General features: G+C 54.1%; 1 protein-coding gene across 1 annotated transcript; it reads left to right on the top strand.

Moving 5' to 3' along the window:
• Positions 1 to 27,468, top strand: SCN4A (sodium voltage-gated channel alpha subunit 4). The gene is made up of 24 exons (XM_049778844.1): positions 1 to 273; positions 349 to 467; positions 566 to 655; positions 923 to 1,051; positions 1,467 to 1,558; positions 3,508 to 3,852; positions 4,355 to 4,418; positions 4,564 to 4,705; positions 5,244 to 5,453; positions 6,301 to 6,454; positions 8,568 to 8,806; positions 10,578 to 10,751; positions 12,500 to 12,856; positions 18,294 to 18,767; positions 20,257 to 20,389; positions 21,004 to 21,158; positions 21,839 to 22,012; positions 22,167 to 22,289; positions 23,298 to 23,576; positions 23,746 to 23,799; positions 23,968 to 24,105; positions 24,483 to 24,587; positions 25,014 to 25,284; positions 26,264 to 27,468. Exons 1-24 carry the CDS (start codon positions 1 to 3, stop codon positions 27,466 to 27,468), a joined length of 5,499 nt encoding a protein of 1,832 aa, XP_049634801.1.
• The last annotated feature ends 187 nt before the right edge of the window (positions 27,469 to 27,655 follow it).

The raw sequence follows: 27,655 nt of genomic DNA, 5'->3' as shown, positions 1-27,655 counted from the left end.
ATGGCCAGCCCGTCTCTGCCCAACCTGGTGCCTCTGGGCCCCGAGAGCCTGCGCCCCTTCACCCCCGAGTCGCTGGCGGCCATAGAACGGCGGGCGGTGGAGGAGGAGGCCCGGCTGCTACGGAACAAGCAGATGGAGATCGAAGAGCCCGAGAGAAAGCCACGCAGTGACCTCGAGGCCGGCAAGAACCTGCCAATGATCTACGGGGACCCCCCACCCGAGGTCATCGGGATACCCCTGGAGGACCTGGACCCTTACTACAGTGACAAGAAGGTGTGGGTCCAAGAGGTGTCCCCTGCCCCTCTCCTGTCCAGCCAGCTTGACCTCACTGCCCTCTCCCTTTTGCAGACCTTCATAGTGCTGAACAAGAGCAAGGCCATCTTCCGCTTCTCCGCCACGCCTGCACTCTACCTGCTGAGCCCATTCAGCATCATCAGGCGAGGCGCCATCAAGGTGCTCATCCACGCATATCCTGTCAGGGGGCATGGTGCAGGGTGGGCTGGTGGGGCCCAACTGGGAGCCTCTTCCCCGGCCCTCCTCCTGCATTTTCCTTGACGCCACCAACGCTGTTCAGCATGTTCATCATGATCACCATCTTGACGAACTGCGTGTTCATGACCATGAGTAACCCGCCTTCCTGGTCCAAGGATGTGGAGTGAGTGCCCCGCCCTGTGGCCCAGCTCCAGGACTTAACTGTCGAGTCTCCCAAGGCCACTCTGGGTGCTGTCTTCCTCTGGAGACTGAGGCCAGAGGGAGATGGTGTGGGGGAGCTGGGACACAGGTAGTGCAGGCCAAGACTGCTTTGATCCCCAGGACCATGCCCTGCACCTACCTGGGCCCTTGAGCACAGTCTGGGTGCCCACCTCAAAGACCAAGAGCTCCTGGGATGGTACACACATACACACACGCCTGTCCCCTGCAGGTACACCTTCACGGGCATCTACACCTTTGAGTCCCTCATCAAGATGCTGGCCCGAGGCTTCTGCATCGACGACTTCACCTTCCTCAGGGACCCATGGAACTGGCTGGACTTCAGCGTCATCACAATGGCGTGAGCATGGCCCTGAAGGGTCCTCGTGGGCGGCTGGGGCCCAGGTCTTCCAGTAGGTGGTGGGTAACCTGGCTTCTCAGAGGGGTGCACTGTAGGGTTGCAGGCGGGGTTGTGGACAATGAACTGTGAGGTTCTGGGCCGATGCCGCTGGGTCTCCTGTCCCCCCCCAGTGACCTGCAGAGTTCAGTCCCCAAGCCTGTCCCAACCCAAACACAGCTGGGTGACTTTTAGCACCCCCTCATTCCAGCAAAGCTTTTGCATGATTTCTCCTGATTCTCGACCCCAATTGTCATGTTGGGGTGCAGGTCTGCTTCCTATGGGAACCCCAACTGCAAAGTTCCTTTGGGAAACTCACTCTATGGCCTATCACCCATCGCCATCTCTGAGACAAGTGTCCTCTCTCCCACCCCACCAGATACCTGACAGAGTTTGTGGATTTGGGGAACATATCAGCCCTGAGAACCTTCCGGGTGCTTCGGGCCCTGAAAACCATCACAGTCATCCCAGGTACGTGGGAGGCACAGGGGCCTTGCCTGGTGCAGGGCTAAGGCATCCTTGGCTGGCACGTGTGTGGACTCACCCCAAAGTGGTTCCATGGCAAGCGGGAATAAGGGGGTCCCAACTGGGAGCTGAGTGTCCTAGAGGCTAGAATGAGCCCTAAGCACCACCAGGTGTGGTCCCAAAACCATTAAAAAATGACTGACAGGGCCCTAGTGATTGCACAGTGGAGAGAAGTTTTGCCTTGCACACAATCAACCCAGGTTCGATTCCCAGCATCCCATATGGTTCCTAAGCCTGTCAGGAGTAATTTCTAAAGAGCTAAAGAACCAAGAGTAACCCCTGAGCACTGCCATGTGTGGCCCAAAAACCAAAACCAGCAAACAAGCAAAGAGAAAAAGACTGACATAGAAGAATCCATTTCATCAGGTTCAGGAAGAAGAAGGGGGTCTTGGGTAATGAAGGGAATCTGTCCCTGGGGTCCTACAAGAATCTGTCCACTCAAAAAGGACAGAGTGCAAGGTCAAGCCCAGTCTGGAGCTCTTCAACAAATTGACCCCCAATTTCATCCCCAGCTTTGTTTGTACCACCAACTACCCTAGGTATAGTCTAGAGCCCCCCAGCATGCTGCCCCAAACATTGAACCCCCAGTCCTATTACCCAAGTATCAACAGAAGTAACCCCCAGACGCCTTAAACTCCCCTTGAGAGCCCACCCAAAAAATGCAAAAGGATTCCATGATCAAATAGTTTGAGGAAGTGTGGAATAAAAATCTTGGTTTTTTTTGGGGGGGGGCGGGCTCGGAGAGATTGCACAGCGGCATTTGCCTTGCAAGCAGCCGATCCAGGACCAAAGGTGGTTGGTTCGAATCCCGGTGCCCCATATGGTCCCCCGTGCCTGCCAGGAGCTATTTCTGAGCAGACAGCCAGGAGTAACCCCTGAGCACCGCCGGGTGTGGCCCAAAAACCAAAAAAAAAAAAAAAAAAAATCTTGGTTTTTATGGGATTTGTCAGCACTTGAGTAGAACAAACTACACAAGGATTTCCCAATAGTGTCAGCCTCTCCTGAACATTATCAAACCCTTATGAGGGTGTGGGCACACCCAGCTGTGCTCAGGGACAACTCCCAGCTCTGTGCTCAGGGATCACTCCTGATCCTTGCAGTTTCAGTTGCATGCAAGGCTGACAAAAATAACCCTTATATTTCTTTCTCTGGCCCCTCTACCCCTTTTTGGGGGGGTTTGGTTTTGGGGCCACACCTGGTGGCACTCAGGGGTTACTCTTGGCTCTGAGTTCAGAAATCACTCCTAGCAGGCTTGGGGAACCATATGGGATGCCAGGGATCGAACCTGGGTCTGTTCCGAGTTGACCACATGCAAGCCAAACACCCTACTGCTGTGCTATAGCTCTGGCCCCTCAACCCCTATTTTTGATCGTTTGTTTGTTTTTTGCTTTTGGGCCACACCCAGTGACACTCAGGGGTTACTCCTGGCTACGTGCTGAAAAATCACTCCTGGCTTGGGGGACCATATGGGATGCCAAGGGATCGAATCGTGGTCCATCCTAGGCTAGCACAGGCAAGGCAGACACCTTACCACTCGTGCCACTGCTCTGGTCCCTCAACCCCTATTTTTAAGAGCAGAAGTTGGAGGTTGGTGCTCATACTCTGAGCACCTACCCAGGTGATATTTCTTAGGCTCCACGATGTACCTGTGTGTCGCAGTAGGAGTGATTCAGGGAATAGCCCAGAAAGTCTCCATCTTCTGCTCTTCTGGCTCTGGGTACTGGGAGGCTCAGGGATGCGGATCAGAGAAGGATGATCTGGGAGGCTTCCCAGGTGGGGTCCTTGGGAAGCCACACCTCGAAGGAGATAAGTAGGTGAAGGCTGGGGGGACCATGATGCGGAACATTTCCCCTGCTCTGCCCACCCGACCCCCAAACACTGGCCTCTGTGCTCAGGGCTGAAGACGATCGTGGGGGCCTTGATCCAGTCGGTGAAGAAGCTGTCAGACGTGATGATTCTCACTGTCTTCTGCTTGAGCGTCTTCGCACTGGTGGGGCTGCAGCTCTTCATGGGGAACCTGCGGCAGAAATGTGTGCGTTGGCCCCCGCCCTTCAACGACACCAACTCTACCTGGCTCAATGACACCTGGTTCGACATTGCTGGGCTGAACAATGACACCTGGTTCATCAACGACACCTGGAACAGCAATGGCACCTGGTTTAGCAATGACACCTGGGACAGCCATGAGAGCTGGACCAGCAACTCCACCTTCGACTGGGACTCGTACATCAACGATGAAGGTGAGGATGGGCAGTGTGGTAGGCACCACTTCCAGGGCAACCCCTGAACCCCAGTCACAAAGCCGAGACAGCTCAAAGGGTGAATGTGACTGTGGAAGGCTGCGGTCCCCAATGTGCATGCCCCTATGACCATGATCACAGAGGTGCCTCCACACGCCATGTCCCCTTACACCCTCACAGGAGCACACAAGGGGCCCTCTGAGGCCTCACAGTGCCTTCTGACAAAGTAGAGAAAGGGTCCCCTTTTTCAACATGGCACCCTGGATTCTAGCCCCCTTGCAATGGCTCACCTGGGGGATCCTGGGTAGGTGTGTAGTGATCCCCTATTTGCAAACATGCCCTCTCATATCCCTTTCTGTGCCTTGGCAATGTGTCTCCCTAGAGATCTAGGGCCGTGTGTGTGTGTGTGTGTGTGTGTGTGTGTGTGTGTGTGTGTGTGTGTGTGTACACATGAACACACACATGCAGGTGCTGACCAGTGCTCTGTGGTCCTGCCCCCTAGGGAACTACTACTTTCTGGAGGGCTCCAATGATGCCTTACTCTGTGGGAACAGCAGTGACGCTGGGTGAGCATGGAGAGGTGTGCCCGTTAGTCCAATAAAGGACAAGGACAGAGGGTATGGGGGAAAGACACAGTCCTGTGTTCAAGACTCATGACTGCAGGGGTCTTCACACCATCTGCCCCCCCTAAGACACTCATCTTTTCCCCAGGCGCTGCCCTGAGGGTTACGAATGCATAAAGGCCGGGCGGAACCCCAACTATGGCTACACAAGCTATGACACCTTCAGCTGGGCCTTCCTGGCCCTCTTCCGCCTCATGACGCAGGACTATTGGGAGAACCTCTTCCAACTGGTACAGATGCTCCTGCCTGCCAGACCCCTCCACTCCCTGCCTTCCCCTGCACAGACAACCTCACTCACAGCAACAGCAACAGCAACCTGGGGTGTGTGTGTCTTATTAGGCTTAGCCAGTTCTGCAGTGGCAACTCCTGGTCCAGCAGCATCTTCAGCCTCCCGCCTCATAGCTGAGCTCTAACTAGACCCCAGCTTGTGGGGATGCTGAGGAAGCCCAAAACCAGGAGAGGCTGAGTCTGGTCCCCTAGATATGGCTAAGACAGCTAAGGAGTGTCAAATTGTACTTTCCTGGCCCAGTGCTCAGGGGCTGATGCCCAGGATACTTGGGCCCATGCAATACTTGTGGTCGACCTCAAGTATATGTGTGTGGTCCAAACCATTGACTTCTTTCTCCCAGGGTCAATACAAAGATCCTGAAATCACCCCGCCCTGGGATTACAGCTCTTGGTTTACCTGGACAAGGGGGACTGTATGGAGAAAGAGTGCATTGTGACCCCTCCATCTTCCTCTTATTTCCCCCCTCCTTCCATATCCAGACCCTTCGAGCAGCCGGCAAGACCTACATGGTCTTCTTTGTGGTCATCATTTTCCTGGGCTCCTTCTACCTCATCAACCTGATCTTGGCGGTAGTGGCCATGGCATACGCAGAGCAGAATGAGGCCACGCTGGCTGAGGCCCAGGAGAAGGAGGAAGAGTTTCAGCAGATGCTGGAGAAGTACAAGAAGCATCAGGAGGAGATGGAGAAGGTCTGGGCCTGGGGAGAGGTGGCCCAGGATTCAGGGGGTCTCCTGTCCCCACATTTTGGGTTCCCCAGGGCTGACTCGGGGGAATAGAGACTGGGGGTGGGGATGCAGACTAAAACAGGAGAATCAGGGGGTGCAGGAGCCTCCAAATAGGGGGCTCTTGTGTGGGACACAAGGCATCTGGTGGTGGAAAGGTTCTGTCATAGCTCCACACCTCAATTTCCCCTCCGTAGGCAGGAAGCAGGGGCAATTATACTGAAAGTGGCTGTTGGTTCAAATATCTTTGGTTCTATGATTCTTTTTGGGCATAAAGGGAGACCCCCAAGGTCTAATGGGGAGTGGACCCCTTCAGTGCAGTTAGTCAAGACTCCAGAGAGAGCTGGAATTTGGCCCAGTGGTTGAGCATTTGCTTTGTTATGTGGGAGGCCCAGGTTTGATCCCCAACACCACATGGTCCCCAAAGTATTGCCAAGAGCTAAGCACAGAGCCTGAAGGAACTTCTCAATATCACCAGATGTGAACCTCCCAAAAAGAAATGAGGAGGCAATGGGGAAACATCTTTTTAACATGCAAACAAAAGGAACCAATCGAGGGTCTGATCATCCAGGTGGGATTAACATCTCAAAAGAGCATTGGGGAAGTGTTACCTTACACAGACACACAGAAAAGACTTCAGAGAGTTGGGGAGCTTTCAGGAATGAGGGTGCTCAGCCATTTACTTTTTACTCTGTCACCTACCTACTGCCAAGGGTGCTCCTTGGCCAGTGGTAGGTGTGTTGGAGGTCAAATAAGGGGAACACAGAAGCTCAGCAGCTGGTCCCCCGGCTCAGCACCCTGTTATGGTCTACAGGCAAAGGCTGCCCAGGCTCTGGAAGGTGGAGAGGAGGATGGGGACCCCACCCACAGCAAAGACTGCAATGGCAGTGTGGACGCAGCCCCTGGTGAGCAGGGAGCCCCCAGGCAGAGCTGCAGCGCGGACAGCGGCATCTCAGATGCTATGGAAGGTGAGTGCCAGAACCCCCAGGCCTTCCTGCTCTGCCTGTCACGCTCCTGTGGGGTGCAAGGGAGGCCAGCTGGCCCAGCCTCAGACAGCCCGTTCATACTGGCACAGAAAACCTGGCCTCGGGAAAGATGGTCTCAGGCCAATCTGGTCCCGTTCAGGCAGCTGTGTCTGAAAAGGGCTTCCGGAAGGGCCAAGAGGAAGGATGAGATAGTGAGACGAGCCGGGAAGGCTCAAGAAGCTAGACACTGGACCCCTGCTCCTCAGTGAGCTTCTGGGTAAAAGTTAAAGGCCAATTGCTACCCAAATATTCACAGGTGCCCCAAATATCTATGATTATACCCTGAATTTCATGAGGAGATTGGAATTATTAGGTCATAAGAAGATAGTGATAGACACTCGTGGATGATAATGGACGGACAGGTGGAAGGTAGGACAGATGGAAAGACAAGTGGGAGGTAGGAAAGATGGAAAGGAAAGAGAAGGAAGGAATGAAGGAAGGAAGGAAGGAAGGAAGGAAGGAAGGAAGGAAGGAAGGAAGGAAGGAAGGAAGGAAGGAAGGAAAGAAGGAAGGAAGGAAGGAAGGAAGAAAGGAAGGGAGGGAGGGAGGGAGGGAGGGAGGGAGGAAGGAAGGAAGAAGAAAGGGAGGGAGGGAGGAAGAAAGGAGGGAAGGAAGGAAAGAAGGAAGGAAGGAAGGAAGGAAGGAAGGAAGGAAGGAAGAAAGGAAGGAAGGAAGGAAGGAAGGAAGAAGAAAGGGAGGGAGGGAGGAAGAAAGGAGGAAAGGAAGGAAGGAAGGAAGGAAGGAAGGAAGGAAGGAAGGAGGGAGGGAGGAAGGCAGGAAGGAGGGAGGAAGTAAGGAAAGAAGGAAGAAGAAAGGGGGGAGGAAGAAAGGAGGGAAGGAAGGAAGGACGGAAGGAAGGAAGGAAGGAAGGAAGGAAGGAAGGAAGGAAGGAAGGAAGGACAAATGGATGGATGGGTGGAAGGAAAGAATGGCTGGATGGATAGATGAAAGGTGAATGGGTAAATGGATGGATGATGGGAGGACTAGATAGGTGATAGACAGGCAGATGAATAGATAGGTGATGGAAACATAAATGAGTGGGTTGTTGGATAAATGGACAGATGGATGTATGGGTGGATGATTGAAAGGTTAAAATTAAAAAAGAATGGATGGGGATATGCAAGTGTGGAGGAAGTGGGGTGATGGGAATTCTGATATAAAAGACAGTGGTCCCCTCTACAGGCTGCCTGGCCTTGTGCCAGGAAGGACTTGGAGGTCCCAGAAGATTTGTCTGGCCTTCAGTAACAAGTATCCAGGCATCTGTGCCATGCTGGAGTGTACTGGGCAGAGCTTCAAGGAGCTCACTCATTGCCACCCCTGCTAGCATCACTGTGAGCATTTGGGGCCAAGACCTCCAATCTTGGGGTTGTTGTTGATTAGTTAGACTAGAGTCCACAGCCTTCAAGAATAGGTAAAGTTTGCTAATTCCAGGTGGGAGTGAAAATCTGACACCCCATCCCTGGGCACCCCATTCGCAGTCTCCAGCACCAGCCTCCTGAACTGTTCCCCACCTAGTTTCTTCTTTGCACTGGAAGCAAACACTAGAAGTGTTTGCCACACATTTCTGGCAATGACCGAAAGTCATAGCTAGGGGGAGGATCCCTGAGGCAATGGAGGGCTGGAAGCAGCTTCTTCCCCAGGCCTTTCAAAACCTCAGGGCTTCACATTGGAATCATCCCAGAATGCTGCTTTGCACCGGAAGTTTGAACCAGCTGGGGTGGGGAATGTTTGTCCATTCCTCATAGAAATCCCCGCAGACTAGACCCCTCTTCCAAGACCCTCACCAGCAACCAAATCAGTATCAGTGCATATGGAGCTGGGATCCTGTGTTCCTGGCAGAGAGGATGGGAGATGAGGCTCTGCAGGGCAGACCAAGAAGCAGGCTTGGAGAGGAGCACAGAGAGAGAGGGGGAATGGGCTTAGAGCCCGAAATGGGCAAGTTGTGCCCAGTGGGCTGGCTGTCAAGGGGTGCCGCTGAGGTGGGCATGGCCTAGGCGGGGTTTGGAAGGTGGGCCCTGAGATCTAGGTACAGTAACTGTTTCTTCTCGCACCCCAGAACTGGAAGAGGCCCACCAGAAATGCCCGCCGTGGTGGTACAAGTGCGCACATAAAGTGCTCATTTGGAACTGTTGCACTCCCTGGGTGAAATTTAAGCACATCATCCACCTCATTGTCATGGACCCTTTCGTGGACCTGGGCATCACCATTTGCATCGTGCTCAACACCCTCTTCATGGCCATGGAGCACTACCCCATGACTGAGCATTTTGACAACGTGCTCTACGTGGGCAACCTGGTAGGGTGGCGGGAGATGGAGGGGAGCGGGAAGAGGCTGCACTGTGATAGGCTCAGTGGAACAGGACATGGACAGGGCAACCTGGCAAGAGTGCTGGGGAAGGATGTCCCCACGCAGGGCATAGTGGGCGGTGCTTAAGTTGGGTGGGTGTGGTGTGGTGTGGTGGGCAGTGCTTGGGTAGGGTGGGTGGGGCGAGCCACGTTGAGCAGGTAGAAAATATGGTATATTGGGCTTGCAAAAGTGATAGTACAAAGGATAGGACACTTGCCTTGCACATGACTGAGCTGGGTTCGATCCCCACCCATATGGTCCCCTGAGCCAGGAAAGACTCCTGAGTTCAGAGCCAGGAGTAATCCCTAAGCACTGCTAGGTGTGGCCCCCAAATTAAAAGAAAATATGGCACACTCTTAGGGTCTATGGGGCCATGTTTTATTCTACAAGAAAAATTTTCCATGGATCCATCCTTGGGATGTGGCATTGGGGTTTCCTGGTAGTTAGAGGCCAAGAGAATTCTGGTGAGGGCTCCTGGGAGTTGAGTTCTGATCATGCCCTAGAGATGGGAAGAGGGGTATGCAGATAGGGGGGCTAGGTGGCAAGTCTTCATTTCTAGGGGGCTGTTATGGGCTTAAGAGACATCAAAGGACTTAGATGAGGGGCATTTAGCCTTTGACACTCCTGTGGCCTCTGAGGCCTTGGGACCTAATACCTCTGGAGTCTCTGCCCATTCCAGGTCTTCCATCTCCCAGCTGCAGGTCCTTCCTGCTGCCCCACTATTGTTGACACACACTGATCCCTGCTGATCCCTGCCCATTAGGAGCATTAGCACCTCATTGCTGCCCCCTGGGTCTGACAAAGGGAAGCCACCTCCCCTTTCCTGAACCCCTGTTCTGCAGGATGACAACACCAACTCTGTTCCTATCCCAGAGAGGAGATTAGGACAGTGGCTGGGGCCTCAGAATCTCAGAATTCCCCTGAGAGCAGCAAGTCTTTTTTTTTTTTATGGAGAGTCCTTGTGGTAGTGAGGATAAGGCACAGCTGTTGGGGTGTCGAAGCCTGACGGGCCTGGACCCCACCTGCCCAGCCCCTGCCCACAATCTCTGCCCTCTGGGCACCCACCTGCTGTGGCTAGAGACAAACGCTGGGCAGGGCTCACACGTGCCCAGGCAGGCTCTGCACTCTGCAGGCAGCTGGTGGCCTGGAGGAAGGAGACCCGTCCAGGGAGCTCTCAGGACTCTAAAACCCTCAGACTCTGGCCCTGCTGGAGTTCTGGAGGTGCAGCTGGGCTCTTCTCCCTCATTCTCAACATCACCCTCCCCTGCTGGTTCAACCCTAAATTCCCGAGTCCATGAGATTTGCTGGATCCTATGAATGTGGCCCCACAGGATATCAAGACTGTTGGTGTAGAGAGGGGACTGAACTTAGCACCCCAAGTCTGGACTGAGAGCTAAGTCACTCCCACATGAGCTCACTGAGCCTCATTTCCTCATGACTGGACCAACTGTACTAAACCCCCCAAATTTGTAGAGATCTGAGCACAAGAAAGTATCATGGGAACCCCAAGTTCTCTGAGCATCAAGTATTACTGTCATTGGGGAGAATGGCAGTGTCCCCCACATTCCCCAGGCAAGATACAAGGAGGTGCAGGTCTCTGTGACATTGGGCACTTGTGACACACACCGAAGGCACCATTTTGCTAGATACTGTCCTGGGAAGTGGGTGTGTGTGGATGGGTGGGAGGATCCCTGGGACCTGAGCAATGGCACCCCCACAGGTCTTCACAGGCATCTTCACAGCCGAGATGGTGCTGAAGCTCATAGCCATGGACCCCTATGAGTACTTCCAGCAGGGCTGGAATATCTTTGACAGCTTCATCGTCACCCTCAGCCTGGTGGAGCTAGGCCTGTCCAATGTGCAAGGCTTGTCCGTGCTTCGCTCTTTCCGCCTGGTAAGGGGGCGCACACCCAATGCAGGGGGAGGGAGGACGGCTGGGGATGGCTCAGGCACAAGTCCAACATGGTTCTGGGTTCTGGTCCCCACCCTGCAGGACTCCCCCGCATCTCAGGGTATGACCCCTATGGAATAAATTAGTTCAACAGATAGAGGGTTGGGGGGAAAGTGACAAACCTAAGCTGACATTGGCCTTTGTAGGTCTGATACTTTGTAGGTCTGAAGACTGAAGTTTGGGGACTTCATTTCCATTACTAGGCTGGGGGCTTCCATCAGAGCCCCCCTATCTAAGGGATACTTTTTTTCAATGTGTGTTGGAGAGGGCATACTTGGCATATGTTGGACTCTGGGAATTTGACCTCTTGTCCATGTGATTGTAGAGGGTTTTTTTTGGGTATTTTTTTTTTTTTTTTTTTTTTTGGTTTTTGGGCCACACCCGGTGGTGCTCAGGGGTTACTCCTAGCTGTCTACTCAGAAATAGCTCCTGGCAGGCACGGGGGACCATATGGGACAGCGGGATTCGAACCAACCACCTTAGGTCCTGGATCGGCTGATTGCAAGGCAAACACCATTGTGCTATCTCTCCAGGCCCAACTGTAGAGTTTTGAATCAGGCATCAGTCCCTGTATTGTCCCTCCAGGCCCTTTATCTTGTATTTAAATCATAGGGGTATTTGTGGGTGTTGTATTAAATAATTAATGATGGTGCTGGATGGTGAAGGATGGAGGCCTTTGTCCTTAGGCCCCAGCCATGTGGCTTCATCCCCCATCAACCTGCGGGTCTGGGGTTCAGGAAAGCAACGGGTATTGAACTCACTCACAGGCAGGCATCAGGAAGCATCAACTTTATTCATGCCCTGACCACCACAGGTGTGTGGCCTATCTCATAACCTTTCAAGCATTCAGCCATTCTTAGCTACCCTGCATCTTAATTCCTTTCAGCCATCTTCCTTTGACCTCCATGCTGGTCAAAGACCAAAAAGCCAAAAACCCAAAAGCCAGAGAGCCCAGCAGGGCAGAAACCCCTAATTCCCTGGCTCAAAGGCTTATCTACCTTTTCCAAGACCCCTCCCAGAAATGGGCGGGGTCTTGCAGGTAAGGTCACACATAATATCTGGTTCCCAAGGCTCCTCCCAGAAATGGGTGGGTCTCAGGTAGCTACACCTAAATCCAGGGTGGAGTTACATGTGGGGACCTTCTACCTGACATAAAAGTAAAAGGGATAAGTGGCCAGAGTGATGGTGCAGTGGTAGGGCATTTGCTTTGCATGCGGTTGACCCAGGACGAACCTCAGTTCAATCCCCCAGCATCCCATGTGGTCCTCCAAGCCAGGAGTGACTTTTGAGAGTCACTGGGTGCGGCCCAAAATCAAAATTAAAAAAAGTAAAAGGGATAATCACCTCTATGTCCTTATTTCTATTTCAACTATTGACATAATATCAAATTTCTATCTTAATGCCTCTTCTCCCAGCTTTTAAGGGGGTGCAGGTGAAAGCAAACCCCAAACTATAATCTAACTTGTCAGATCTTATGTGAGACATAGAACATAAGATTAGAAGGAAGTATTGGGGCAGGAGTCAATCGTCCCATTTCACAGAAAGACAGACCAAGGTCACAGATGCTACCGTCAGTGGACATTTAAATTGTTGGAGATGGCTCTTCTACAGTAAAATACAGTTTCCTGAGCGAAGGCCAGAGTTCCCCTGGCTTCATTTATCACATTCTCACTTCACAACCACCCCCACAGCTTCGGGTCTTCAAGCTAGCCAAGTCCTGGCCGACCCTGAACATGCTCATCAAGATCATCGGCAACTCGGTGGGGGCGCTGGGAAACCTCACCCTGGTGCTGGCCATCATCGTGTTCATCTTCGCCGTGGTGGGCATGCAGCTGTTCGGCAAGAGCTACAAGGAGTGCGTGTGCAAGATTGCCTCCGACTGCCAACTGCCCCGATGGCACATGCATGACTTCTTCCACTCCTTCCTTATTGTCTTCCGCATCCTATGCGGCGAATGGATCGAGACCATGTGGGACTGCATGGAGGTGGCCGGCCAGCCTATGTGCCTCACCGTCTTCCTCATGGTCATGGTTATTGGCAACCTGGTGGTGAGTGAGTGGGACAGGCAGGGTGGTGGGATGCAGGGGGCTTCCCCATCCTGACCAGGAAACCCAAGTATACAAGCAGGATACCTGTGGCCCCTTAATTTCCTGTAAACCAGGTAGTCAGTCGCCCAAGGCCCTATTCCTAGGGCCTTGAAATGTAGGAAATGGGATGGTTGATTTGACTATCAAATCAAATAGAATTTGATAGCCTCTCACCCCCATCTCCATGGTGATTTTTTTTTCTGCTGACCACACTCAGAGGTGCTCAGGAGCTACTCCTGTCTCTGTGCTCAGAGGACCATGCATTACTAGGGATTGAACCCAGGCCTCCTGCACACAAAGCCTGCACTCAGACAATGAGATGCCTCTCCCTCCCCCAGCCCCATCATGCCTTTTGTTTATTTGTTTTTTATTTTTTGGGGGGTGCACATCCAGCGGTGCTCAGGGGTTACTCCTGACTCTGCACTCAGAAATCACTCCTAGCAGGTTTGGGGGACCACGTGGGATCCCCGGTTGGCAGCTTGCAAGGCAAACATTCTACCATTGTGCTATCATTCCGGTACCCATCATGACTTTATTATGTGAGTTAACCCAGTACTTCTGGAACTTTTACCTGAGAACTTCTGTTTTTGGGGAGTTTTGAGCCATGCTCAGGGCTGTTCAGAGCTTCTTTCTGGCTTTGTGCTCAATGACCAACCCTGAGGTTGCTTAGGAGACTTATGGGGTGCTGGGGATCAAACTCAGGTTGGTTACCTGCAATGCAGATGCTTTATCTGCTTTATCTGCAATCTCTCCCAGCCCCTGGGATCTTCTTAAATTCTCCATTCCTGTTCCCTCTCCCCTCTCATTCAGCAACTCTAGGTTATGAGTGCCTAGGGGTCTGCATTTCCCCAGGGGCTGTGACTGCCACTAAGTTGTATGACCTAGAGTTTAGTATAAAGTGACATGGTAATTGGAGTCACATCAACCCAGGTTCCAAGCCCAGCTCCTTGGCCATCTGAGTGACCTTGAACTTATTGACTTTCTGCATGGGGCTGGCTTCTCTGGAAGGAAAGGGAATAGAGGGGTCACTGCCCTGATCTCCCACACACACACACCCTGGCCTCTGACCCTCATCCCTCCCCAAGAATCAGGCCAGGATGTTGAGAGAAGGTGGAAATGGTGTAACTGCACCACCCTGCTGCCCTCAGTGGTCCAGGCTAGCAGGTGGGCCAGGACTGAGTCTGCAAAGCAGGCGTGGGTCAGGGCCAGCTGACTAACATTTCTGTGGCTACAGCAAAGACAGAGGGTCTCCCCTTACTCAGCACCCCGCTGCCTCCTTGCTGGGCGGGATGGGCTCAGTGCTGCCAGAGCTGTGTCCAGCTGCCCCCTGTGGTGTCCTCGTGGCCAGGACAGCAGCACTGAGAATCCGCAGAGGCGGGGACAGTCCTGGGTCTGCAGCATCAGCCCTTCTCAGATGTCACCAGGCTTTGCTTGGGGGCAGGGAAGTGGGGAGGGGCCCTGAGGAGGAGATTGTGGCCTGGGGTGGGGGGCATCAGAGACCCCAGGGTGCTCCTGGAAGGAGAAGGGCTTTGGGCAGAAATTTAGGATAGAATTGGGGGAAGCAGGCTCTGAGAAGTTTGTATGTTTAAGGACCTGAGGGTGACTGGAAGTGACTGAGGGAAGGGGAGGTCTTTCTGTCTGTTCAAGTACCCCTTCTAGCCACTCACTGCCTGGGCAGCCTTATTTAGTGATAGGAACCCACAGCCTCAGTGGTGCGTATCTGGAAAGTGGGGTGACAATGGTGACTGAGGGCTCTGAGGATGTAAGGGGGATTGTGAGCGCAAATCCTGTGTCAGGAGTGATGGGCGTTATCCCTAATTGTCCTGGCATTCCCACAAGTAATCCTGGAGGAGGGAGGTGCTGCTCAAAACAGCAGTGTTTGTGAGAAACAGCCGGACAAGAAGCCCACCAGAACAGACATGGGCCTGACCGCTGCCGAGCATGGCTCATCAGCCTTGGGGCCCGGGTATTCACTCCACCCCAGCAAGGGGCATCGATTCTGGTTATGTTGAAGATTAGAGCACCCAGTTTCTCTCCTGTAATGGAGTCATGCCCTATAGTCCCACCAAGTGCTGGCAGGAGCATTCAGATTCAGTTCATATGCAATGCTGAATTAATTTTTTTTTATCTATTGATAATCAAGGGTTACAGAAGTTATTCTTGGAAGGCTCAGGGGAACATATGGGATGCTGGGGATTGAACCTGTGTCAGCCGAATGCAAGGCAAAAACCCTCCCTGCTGTGCAACTGCTTCAGCCCCTTAATTTCGAATTAATGTTTTTGGTTATTGGAGTTCAGTAAATTTGGTTGCCGCATTCTTGTCACATTCAGTCTCCACACATCGGACAGGAGCCCACAGTGGAAGGAGAGTTGATGTACAGGAGGAGTGAAGGTCCAGGCAGGGAAGTGAATGGTCAGTGCAGGATTTGAACCCAAACATCATAGAGCCAAGGGCTTCCGTCCACATACACACATGCCTGCGTGTCCGTGCTTCACACACACCCTTCCCAGCCAGCTGGTGCTCTTGCATGGTATTCAGGGGGTGAAGAGCCACTGAGAGAAGTGGCATTAGGGTTTGTGGTTTCTGCCAGAGGGCACCAGGGCATCTGCCTGGAATGTGGAAACCCAAGTGTGGAGACCTCTGTTCTCTCTCCCCATGGCCCACTGGGGACTTCCTGTGCATAACTGGGAGAAAGAGGAAGTGATGTGGTCCAGGTGACCCAGGCCTGGAGCCCGGGTCCATGTGTCCACAGCCCTCATCTTTGCCCTCCCTCCTGCCTTGCCTGTGGCAGCTATTTCTGTCCCAGGCTGGAGCCATGTGCAAACCCTGCTGACCCGCAGCAGCTAATTCCCATCTCAGATGTGCTTCTGGCAGCCCAATGCCTCCTGCCAGAGAAGGGAAAGAAACACATATAAGTCTCAGGACAGGCAAAGGCAGGAAAGTGAGGGTAGAGGGATGCAGAGTTAAGAGGCTCCCAACCCCTTCGTACAGACTTTCAGGGAGAGAGAACAGAGGCCGCATCCAGGCCACCTGGGCAGACAGAGTCACACATTTATACAGGCAATGACAGGAGCCCCAGAGGAGCTGAGAGATTGAGACAGGGTAGAGATGCTGAGTGTGGGGGATGCTGGATCCCAGATAAGCTCCCGTTCACTCTCCTTTATGCACCCACTGCCCCCATCCCAGCTCGACTCCACCTTTCTCCTCACTGCAAATGGAACAGAAGGCAGGGGTTGGGAACCTCCTGGCATAACTTCCTGGGTAGCCACTGACACTTTAGTCTAAATGAATGATGGCTCAACCATGGCACAAAGTCTCTCTAGTCTTGCATGCACTGTGTGTCCTCAAGCAAGTCACTCCACTTTACCTCTCAAAGATGTAGTTTCCTCATCTGTAAAATGCTAAGCTGACCTCGGGGCATACAGCCATTAGGGCACCGGGGCTCGGAGCTCAGCAGTGTAGATCTGTGGTACCTACCCCCTGCATTGCCTACGAACCTACTTGAAGTCGGTTTCCCTGGCTGGAATCGCAGAAGCTACTCACTCCTGCTCAGGTGGTCAGGGCTCAGCAACTGTGTCCTGGGGACAATAAAGTTTCTTCTAATGATGGGGAAAGATCCAAGAGCAGTCGAGTAGGAACCCCAAGAGGAGGAAGGAGGGAAGTGACATGGGTCTAGCACCCTATCCAGAGTGATAGGGACTTGCATTATGAAGGGGGATCTGGGGGTCTTCTGAAAGGTTGGGCCAGGGCTCATTGGTGATGCACACTGAGAAGGAGGGTGTGAGTTCTGTTTCCATCCCTGGCACTGCAAAACCTACTGAGACAGAACCAGGAGCCACAGAGCATTGAGGCTCCTGGTCAGTTCTGGAAACCTGGAGACTGGAACTTGAGTAGCTTCTATTTGTGGGGGCAAAGGGGCGTGGCAGTGCCAGGAACTGAATTCAGGGCCTCACACATGCAAGGCAAGAGCTCCCACTGAAGGACATGAGAGATAATACAGAGGGTAGGGTGCTTGTCATACACTCAGCTGACCTAGATTCGATCCCCAAATCCTGCCAGGAATTAGCCCTGAACATAGAGCCAGGAGTAACCCTGAGCACTACCAGGTATAGCATGCCTAGCTTCTGTCCCTGCCCCCCACAAAAAAGAACTCTAACCACTGAACAACATCCCTTAACCGTAGACTACAGAGTTCTCCTTCCTCCTTCACCCCTCTACCCTCTCTCTTCCTATTTCACCATGGAAATAGGACATGTCTTAAGTATAGTGTCCCTTACTACAAAGAGTGGTGAGTTCAATTAGAGAAATAACTGCACTGACAGCTATCATGTCAATGGTAGTGAGTGAGAAAAATAGAAGGCCTGTCTCAAATACAGGTAGGGAGTGGGGGAGGAGAGAGATGGGGGGCATTGGTGGTGGGAAGGTTGCACTGGTAAAGGGGTGTGTTCTTTTTTTTATAAGTGAAACCCAAATATAAGCATGTTTGTAATCATAGTGCTTAAATAAAGATATTAATTAAAAAAAAAAGACTGCCTCCCAGTTAGAGGGGGAAATTAGGGAGGCACCTAGACCAATCAGATGCAAGACTACTATGTAGTAGGATAGGTGCATAGGGGACCACATATTCTAGCAGCCCTGGGGGTGAGGGAAGAGGATACGGGAGATAGGACAAAAACGGAGGTGTAGGGAGGACAATTTGGTGATGGGAACCCCCCCTGATGTTATGTAAATGTTTAACTAAAATATTATTGTCAACAACATGTAAACCACTATGATCAAAATAAAAATTATATTAAAAAAAAAAAAAGAATAGTGGGGCCAGAGAGATAACATTAAGGTAAGGTATTTGCCTTGCGTGCAGAAGGTGGGTGGTTCGAATCCTGGCATCTCATATGGTCCCCCGAGTCTGCCAGGAGCAATTTCTGAGCATAAAGCCAGGAGTAACCCCTGAGCACTGCCGGGTGTGACCCAAACCAAAAACCGAAAAAAAAAAAAAAAATAGTGTCCCTAGAGGCTGTAGTGATAGCACAGTGGATAGGGTGGCTAACCTGGGGTGAATCCCTGGCATCCCATATGGTCCCCTGAGTCTGCCAGGAGTAATTTCTGAGCATAGAGCCAGGTGTAACCCCTGAGCACTGCCAAGTGTGCCCCTCTGAGGACAAAAAAAAAAAAAAAGAATAGTGTCCCTTTCAGTGGCCTCTTCCTCTATCTCTGCCTTGGGCAGAAGTGTCCACAGGGGTCTTGGGCCTCTATTTCCCTCTTTACAATGTCAGGAGGAGCAGTGGGAGGACTCCATAGGCTGATGGCTCACAATGTCCCCCCAGAGGGCCGGAGGTCCCCTTCTGTCAGTGAAAGTGGTTCCCGGGGACTGAGCTGAGTGCCCCCACCCTGCCCCCAGGTCCTGAACCTATTCCTGGCCCTGCTGCTCAGTTCCTTCAGCGCTGACAGCCTGGCGGCCTCGGACGAGGACGGGGAGATGAACAACCTACAGATTGCCATCGGCCGCATCAAATGGGGCATCGCTTTTGCCAAGGCCTTCTTGCTGGGGTTGCTGCACGGTCAGGTCCTGAACCCCAAAGACATCATGCAGAGCCTCGGGAAGCCCGGAGAAGCTGAGGATGCTGGTGAGGGTGCAGCCGAGGAGGAGGAGAAGAAGGAGCCACTGCCGGAGGATGGTGAGCAGGATGTGAAAAAGGACAACCACATCCTGAACCACGTGGACAGCGCGCCCCCCAGCATCGAGCTGGACCACCTCAACTTCATCAACGACCCCTACCTGACCATCCACGTGCCCATCGCCTCTGAGGAGTCCGACCTGGAGATGCCCACCGAGGAGGAGACGGACACGTTCTCAGAGGCCGAGGAAATCAAGGTGGGTCTGGAGCTGGGGTACCCTGCAGTGCTCAGGGGCTATTTCCAAGACAGTGTTTGGGGGGAGGGTCCCTCCCAATAGTGTTCAGAGACCCAGTGGTGCTGGGGAGCGAAGCTTGTGCTATAGCACTTGGAGTCGTTTCCCTTGCTACAAGATCTCCAGTCTTTTTGTGAGCAGAAACAAGCCCCCATCCCCAAATCTATAAGCCTCAATTTTCTCCCTGTGTCTATTGCATCCCTCCCTTAGACGTGGAGCATTCTGTGGGAGCCAGGTCCAGACACCTTCCCACTAGGAGAAAAAAGACAGCAGGGGGCGAAAGGCCTCACCCGTGGGGATGGCACTAGATAGGGGCTGGGAGCTCCTAATTCCCTGCCAGTCCTTGGCATCACTGTTTCTGCCAAGATCCAATCAAAGTGGTATGAACCCCCTAATGCAGAGGTCGAGGGGTCAGTGAAGTTGGAGAAGGGTGCAAAGCTGGTCCAGCATTGTAGAAGCCCTACCCTCCCCCTGCAGGGGAACACTGTTAGGCTGAATTGCCCCTCCCCTGCCTCTCCCCTGCAAGGGCGGGGTGCGACCCGGAGCAGCTTGGGCTGAAGCTGAGCCCCTTGCCCCCTTCCAGCTCTGGCAGAATTGGGCAGAGCACAGGGTCTTGGACATGACTTGTCCACCAACTTGCCCACCCTGGGCTTGGCTGGCCTCTGGGGCCTGAATGAACTTTGCCCTGAAAGCTCTTGGCTCCTGATTCCCCCCAAATATGTGGCACGCTGACTTCCCGGGGGGGGGGGGGGGGCTGAGTGTCTGCCAAGCTATAAATACCCAGGAAATATGGCACCAACCTCGGTATGAGGAGCGGGGGTGGGGAAGGCAGGCGGGTAAGGGAACTTTTTAGAGGGGACCATTGAAGTTGAGGTGTACAGGATAAGCAGCTCTGAGAGGCTCTGGCTGATGGAACACTTCCTGCCTCGGTTTCCTTTTCTTGCCACTGGGCACATGGAGATCAGAGATTCCCCACCCCTCATTGCCCATTCACCACCCTGTATGCAGGTCATGGAGAGGCCCCCTTGCCCATGGACTCTAGCCTTGGCGAGCAGCTGGAGGAGGGGAGAATGGGAGGGCCAGGCCTTGCTCACCCCACCCCACCTGTATCTGGGGCCTCTGGTTCAAGCACAATTTCAATCAGGGACATGTCCCCTGCCTGTTGAGTTCCTTGAGAGACCATGCAGAATGTGGGGTCATGGCTTCCTCCAGATTCCCTTTTCTGCCCCCCTGGAAAGTTACACTCAGACTCCTTGTTCCTGGTTCAGCTCTCCCAGCCCGTTTCCTGCTGCCTGAGCCCCTCAGACCTCCGGTGCCCCATGTCCTGGCTGGCCTCTGCCCTGCGCTGCCTCAGTTTCCCTGGAACTGAGTGACCCCTCCCTTCTGCTTTCCCACCCTGCCTCTTCCCTGCTGGCTGGAGAACTGGGGTCACGTGACCCTGTGGCCCCTGCAGAAACCACCACAGCCCCCCTGCGATGGGGCCTCCTCCGTCTGCAGCACGGCTGACTACAAGCCCCCTGAGGAGGACCCTGTGGAGCAGGCCCAGGAGAGCCCCGAGGAAGAGCCTGAGGAGTGTTTCACTGAGGGTGAGGTCCCCCTGACTCACCCCAAGCCCCCTTCAAGACCCTGAGAGGGGCACAGGCCTTGCCAGGGCCCAAGGAACCACCAGCCCCTAGCCCCCTTATAGCCCCCAGGGATTCCAATATCACTACAACTAGCAGAGGATCCCCAAATGACTCGATCAACTGCCCCCTTCCAGAAAAATCTGCTCAGCACTCCCAGAAATTCATCTTCTCCCAGCTGACAAACAGAAAACCACCCAATTGCACCCTCTGAACCTCCCAGCTGCCTCACTTTGGGGCTCTCAGGAAGGTACCTGGAGGGGAGGAGTTAGCTGGCCAGACACTGCTGTAGGATCCTCCACAACTCTCCTCTGTGGGGATGAGGGCTGTGCATAGCCCCCCCAAGAGACAGGTCTCCAGGAGAAATTTCACAAGGCCTAGAGGGCCTGTGCCAGCCCACAGCAACGGAACCTGTCAACCCTCACTCGCATGTGCCCACGGGCACAGAGAAGGAATTGAGGCAGGGCTTGAGACCTCTGCTTGGGGACATGTAGGATTAGCCTACCCCGCCCCATGTCCAGGCAGCCCCATGCTGGGTCCCCCTGCCCGGCCCCCATGACCGGCACTCCTGCCCTCAGCCTGTGTGCAGCGCTGGCCGTGCCTGGCCTTGGACACCTCCCAGGGCCGCGGGAAGCAGTGGTGGACGCTCCGCAGGGCCTGCTTCAGGATCGTCGAGCACAACTGGTTCGAGACCTTCATTGTCTTCATGATCCTGCTCAGCAGCGGGGCCTTGGTAGGAGCTGGGACTGTGGCCTGATACACATGGGGACCACAGTGGGGAACTTGGGGGTGCGGGGGAACCACAGCCTGTGCTCTGATGCTATAGAGTAACATGAGCCTGAAGTCAGGCGCAGGGTGGGGAGAATTGCTATGACTCCCCCAATCTCTGTACTCATCCCTTGAGCCTCACATAGACCTGGTTGCAGGACCACAAAGCTCAAATTCCTTCCAGCCCACTGGGCCTTGGTCCCACACCCTAACCAGTATTGTTGGTGGTGACGACGCCATTTTTTGATGACGCTATTTTAAAGAGGCAGGTGGGCTCTGTGTGCAGCCTATGTAGGGAGAGGCCTGGGAATATGGTTTTTTATTATTTATTTATTTTGGTTTTTGGACCACACCTGGCGGTGCTCAGGGATTACTCCTGGCTATCTGCTCAGAAATAGCTCCTGACAAGCACGGGGGACCATATGGGACGCTGGGATTCGAACCAACCACCTTAGGTCCTGGATTGGCTGCTTTCAAGGCAAACGCCGCTGTGCTATCTCTCCAGCCCCAGCCCTGGGAATTTGGGAGGTGATGGAGAAGGGCTGAGATTGTGCCACATTGTGGGGGCTGCTAGTATCAGGTCCTGGGTACTGGGAGTCGAGGGTCTCCAGGGGGCGCCGTCCAGGCACTTGCTGCTGCCCCCAGGCCTTCGAGGACATCTACATCGAGCGGCGGCGCATGATCCGCACCATCCTGGAGTACGCAGACAAGGTCTTTACCTACATCTTCATCATTGAGATGCTTCTCAAATGGGTGGCCTATGGCTTCAAGGTTTACTTCACCAACGCTTGGTGCTGGCTCGACTTCCTCATCGTCGACGTGAGTCCATCCGAGTCCCCATTTGCTACCCAAGCTGACCTCACACCCCCAAGGGGGATGCCCTTCTACCCAAGGCAGACACCACGCGGGCCTCCTGCTGTGTCCTGGACGCAGGGTGGGGGTACTGCTCCCCGACAACACCCTCTCTTTACAGGTCTCCATCATCAGCTTGGTGGCCAACTGGCTGGGCTACTCAGAACTGGGACCCATCAAATCCCTGCGGACACTGAGGGCACTGCGGCCCCTCAGGGCACTGTCCCGATTCGAGGGCATGAGGGTGGGTGCTGAGGGGCAGTGAGGGCGTGTGGGTGGATGTCAAGGGGCTCTGAGGGTGTGTAAGTGGGCCTTAGGGGGTGTAGGTGGGTGCTGAGAGCTCTGAAGGTGTGCAGGTGGGTGCTGAAGGACTCAACAGGAGACAAGGCCTGATTGTGTTCTTAGTCTCAGGCCTCCACTAGAGAGACTAAACCAGAGGCAGCTGCAGAAGGCCCAGTGCTTCTCTATGGTACTTCTCTGTTACCACTAGGGGACAGCAGAGCAGCTCAAGAAGGACGGGGGCTGGGAGACAGACAGGTCTGAGCTGTTTCTGGGTGACCTTTCCCAAACTCAACCCCGAACCCCACCCACCTTTGACCCCCTCATGCCCTTAAGAATAGAAGTATCATGTAAACACAGTATGTGGGCAAGACAGTAGAGCATCCCCAGAGAAAGAAGGGCCATGGGATGGGCCCAGCCCGGCCACTCCCTCCTGTTGAGTCAGGGCAAGACCCTGTAGCTTCAGAGTTGGGGCCCCACTCCCCCTGTCCAGCCAGGAACCCAGACCCTGGGCCTCTCCAGGCTAGAGACATCAGTCTCTCTGGAAGCCCCAGGACAGCTTCTTGAGAGGGCCAATCCTCAGGGCTTACCCTTCTTGAGGGTAAGTATGCCAGTATGAGCTGGCAAAATGGCCAGTGATGTCTGTTGATACACAGTGGTGCCCAGTGGTGCCAGGCCCACAGCTCCTTGACTGTGTGAGACGGTGTGTGAGCTGTGTTTCCTTCATGGCTGAGGAGGGACTCCTGCCTAGTGGCCATGGCCAATCTGCTCCCAGAGAAGTCCAGCACCTATCAGAGAACTCAGCTGGCAGCCCCCCAACTCTACCCCTGGCTTCCCCACATTTACCCCACATAGCTAATGCTACTCCTCTAGGCCCAACTCAGTTGGGCAGCCACCTGGATCATGAGGTGGTGGGCAGCTTTCCCCATGGTGGGGAGAAGGCCTGGCCATGACCCTGCCTTACCCACCCCAGGTGGTGGTGAATGCCCTCCTGGGCGCCATCCCCTCCATCATGAATGTGCTGCTCGTCTGCCTCATCTTCTGGCTCATCTTCAGTATCATGGGCGTCAACCTGTTCGCCGGCAAGTTCTACTACTGCATCAACACCACCACGTCCGAGAGGTTCGACATCTCCGAGGTCAACAACAAGTCCCAGTGTGAGAGCCTCATGTACACGGGTCAGGTCCGCTGGCTCAATGTCAAGGTTAATTATGACAACGTGGGCCTGGGCTACCTCTCGCTCCTGCAGGTGGTGAGTGTGGCCATAGGGAGGCAGTTCTCCTCCAGCCCATCCAACATTTAAACTGTGGGATCCCAAGGGACTGCTTGGACCTCTCTGGTCTCTACTTGGTGCCTAAGTAGAGGGGTTGGAACAGGGACTTCAGGGCACAGCCTCTCCTGAAGTGCAAACATTTTCCCAGGCCACGTTCAAGGGCTGGATGGACATCATGTATGCGGCCGTGGATTCCCGGGAGGTGAGCGGGATATCTTGGAGATGGGCCCTGGGAGGGAGCACATCTACCCAGCTCCTAAGTCACAGGGCTGGATTCAGAGTTCCTGGTCCCTGGAGCCCTTAGAAAGGTGTACAGGGGGTGACTAGCCCTCCAGACTCCCAGTGTAACCTGTGTGCTTGGCACCGACAGCAAGAGGAGCAACCAAAGTATGAGGAGAGCCTTTACATGTACCTTTACTTCGTCATCTTCATCATCTTTGGCTCCTTCTTCACCCTCAACCTCTTCATCGGTGTTATCATTGACAACTTCAACCAGCAAAAGAAGAAGATGAGTATCAGGCTGCGCTAGTTCTAGCCTCATGCATGCTCCTCACCTCACAGGCCTTGGCCTGTTGCACTACAGCGTGAATCTGGGTCCCACAATAGTGACCTGGGGCATAGAGGGCAGCTCAGCCTCTTCAGGCCTCCATTCCTTTCTCGATTAGCCTCCTGCCTCACTAGGACTAGGCCACAGGGAGCTATGGAGGTCCCTTCTCTTCAGCACCCCATTCTCCTCCCACTGCCCCTTTCTGGCTTCTGAAAATCCCCTCACCGCTTCCCTCTAGACACCCCCTGCCGAAGTGAAGGCTGCTGGTGAGGTGGTGTTGGGGTGAGAGTCCCTGGGGAAAGGGGACACCCCCACCTTATGGTCCTGTCCCACTCTACTTTGGAGGGAAAGACATCTTCATGACTGAGGAGCAGAAGAAATACTACAACGCCATGAAGAAGCTTGGTTCCAAGAAGCCACAGAAGCCTATACCCCGGCCCCAGGTATGCAGGGCCCCCCTCCAGATCCCTTCAGGACACCTGACAGGGGCCCTGAGTTAAGAAAGCTGGGTGGCATATATGGGGGTGTGACTCTGTCCCCACCCTTGCGAGACACCCCACCCCTGCCACTGCTTGAAGACCCCTCATGTGTACTGCCTGAGAATCCCAAGCCTCTTTCTGGTCTACCCTGGTTCCGGTAACAAAGCCCTTCCCACCACCCCCTAGATCTCCTTGTCTGGGGGACATCTGGGTGAAAGCCCTTAGAAGGGAGGGCATGACTAGACACACCAGCCTCTCCCCCACCCCTCCCGAGATCTCCCTGTGTCTCCTGCCCATGTCTATTCGTATCCTATGTGTGTTGTGGGGCTATGGGGGCTATGGGGGGACCTCTGCTTCCCTTACAGCAGCCTCCGTGCCCTTTGCCTGCAGAACAAGATCCAGGGCATGGTGTACGACTTCGTCACCAAGCAGGTGTTTGACATCAGCATCATGATTCTCATTTGCCTCAACATGGTTACCATGATGGTGGAGACGGATGATCAGAGCCAGCTCAAGATAGACATCCTATACTACATCAACCTGGTCTTCATCATCATCTTCACGGGTGAGTGCGTGCTCAAGATGTTTGCGCTGCGCCACTACTACTTTACCATCGGCTGGAACATCTTTGACTTCGTGGTGGTCATCTTGTCCATTGCAGGTAAGCAGGGCTGGGCTGGGCTCTTGGGAAAGGTGGGGACCCTTGGACCAGCAGGGTGGCACATGCACTCAGATGCACATGGGGTATCCACATGGGGAATCCATACCAGGCATCCTCATGGGATGTCCACATTGAATATCCACATGGGAATTCACCCTGGGCCGCCCACACCAAACCCACAAAGGCATGTGCTTGGGGATCCCTGCATTTACTATCAGCCAATCCTGGGTAAGGCCCTTACAATCAGGCTTACATTCACTATTGTCATTGGTCACAGGGGCACAGGGCAGGAATAGCCATACATCGTACAAGCACTAGAGGAAAGTGTGGATCAGGCTTTGCCATTGGGCTGTTCTATCACTCATCCTACCATCTTGCTCTAGGTCCTACATAATTAAAATGCATTTCTCAGTGGCTAGAGTGATAGCACAGCGGTAGGGCATTTGCCTTGCATGCGGCCCATCCAGGACGGACCTGATTCAATCCCTGGTCTCCCATATGGTCCCCCGAACCAGGAGCGATTTCTAAGCGCATAGCCAGGAGTAATCCCTCACAGTCACCAGGTGTGGCCCCCCCAAAAAATAAAATACATTTTTCAGGGTGTACCTCTGATGTTAAGGGTCACCTGACTATTATAGAAACTGAGTTACAAACAAGTGGCTAGCCCCAAGTCTCACACACACACATACACACACACACACAGAGAACTGTTCTCCTGCACCCCTCATTATAACAATAGTGATCCCTACCTTGAGGATGGGCCTTGCCTACTTCCCTTCAATGTGGCTCCGCTCACCAGCAGAGGTGGGGCCCAGGCTGCAGACTTGACCACCACAGTCTGCTGACTCCTCCTTTCTTGGGAAGAGAGTGTACCTGGGGCTAGGCCCTCTTACCCACATTGACCCCCATCCCCAGCCCTGTCCCAAGCTTGCCCTCCTGCCTGCTTGGAGGCTTTAGACCTCACTCATGGCTCCCACAGGTCTCGGGCTCTCCAACCTAATCCAGCAATACTTCGTGTCACCCACCCTGTTTCGTGTGATCCGTTTGGCACGTATTGGCCGAGTCCTAAGGCTGATCCGCGGGGCCAAGGGCATCCGCACACTGCTCTTCGCCCTCATGATGTCCCTGCCTGCGCTCTTCAACATCGGCCTCCTCCTCTTCCTTGTCATGTTCATCTACTCCATCTTTGGCATGTCCAACTTCGCCTACGTCAAGAAGGAGTCGGGCATTGACGACATGTTCAACTTTGAGACCTTCGGCAACAGCATCATCTGCCTCTTCGAGATCACCACGTCAGCTGGCTGGGATGGGCTCCTGAACCCCATCCTCAACAGCGGGCCACCCGACTGTGACCCCACGCTGGAGAACCCGGGCACCGGCGTGCGGGGGGACTGTGGCAACCCATCCATTGGCATCTGCTTCTTCTGCAGTTACATCATTATCTCCTTCCTCATCGTGGTCAACATGTATATCGCCATCATCCTGGAGAACTTCAACGTGGCCACGGAGGAGAGCACGGAGCCCCTGTGCGAGGACGACTTTGAGATGTTCTATGAGACGTGGGAGAAATTCGACCCTGATGCCACGCAGTTCATCGCCTACAGCTGCCTCTCAGACTTCGTGGACACGCTGCAGGAGCCACTGCGCATCGCCAAGCCCAACAAGATCAAGCTCATCACGTTGGACCTGCCCATGGTGCCAGGGGACAAGATCCACTGCCTGGACATCCTTTTTGCCCTGACCAAGGAGGTCCTGGGTGACTCAGGCGAGATGGATGCCCTCAAGCAGACCATGGAGGAGAAGTTTATGGCCGCCAACCCCTCCAAGGTCTCCTACGAGCCCATCACCACCACCCTCAAGAGGAAGCAGGAGGAGGTGTGTGCCATCCGCATCCAGAGGGCCTACCGTCGCCATCTGCTCCGGCGCTCCGTCAAGCAGGCCTCCTATCTGTCACGCCACAGTCTGGATGGCAGTGGGGCCCCTGAGCAAGAGGGTCTCATCGCTGAGTCCATGAACAAGATGTACGGCCCGGAGAATGCCAGTAGCACTGCGCAGAGCCCGGTGGAGGATGGAGGCACCGCTGAGGACACTGGGCCTGCCCCCAGCCCTGCAGAAACCACCGTCCCTCCTGCTGCACCCCCAGCACAGACAGTGCGGCCCGGTGTCATGGAGTCTCTGGTGTAGCGGGCATTGAGGAGGGCTGGGGTTCCCGGCACAGCCTTTGCAAGCCAGCAGAGACTTGGAATCTGCGCCTGCGAGAACAGTGTCTGATGGGGTCCTGGGTGGGAGGAAAGGGAGCTTCCTCTCCCTTCTGGAGCTTCAGGTTGTTTTCTCATCCTTGAGGGCCCAGGCAAGGGGAGATATCAGCATT

This window comes from Suncus etruscus, chromosome 1, assembly GCF_024139225.1.
Source record: "Suncus etruscus isolate mSunEtr1 chromosome 1, mSunEtr1.pri.cur, whole genome shotgun sequence".
Classification (NCBI taxonomy): domain Eukaryota; kingdom Metazoa; phylum Chordata; class Mammalia; order Eulipotyphla; family Soricidae; genus Suncus; species Suncus etruscus.
This window is presented reverse-complemented; position numbering and strand designations above follow the sequence as displayed.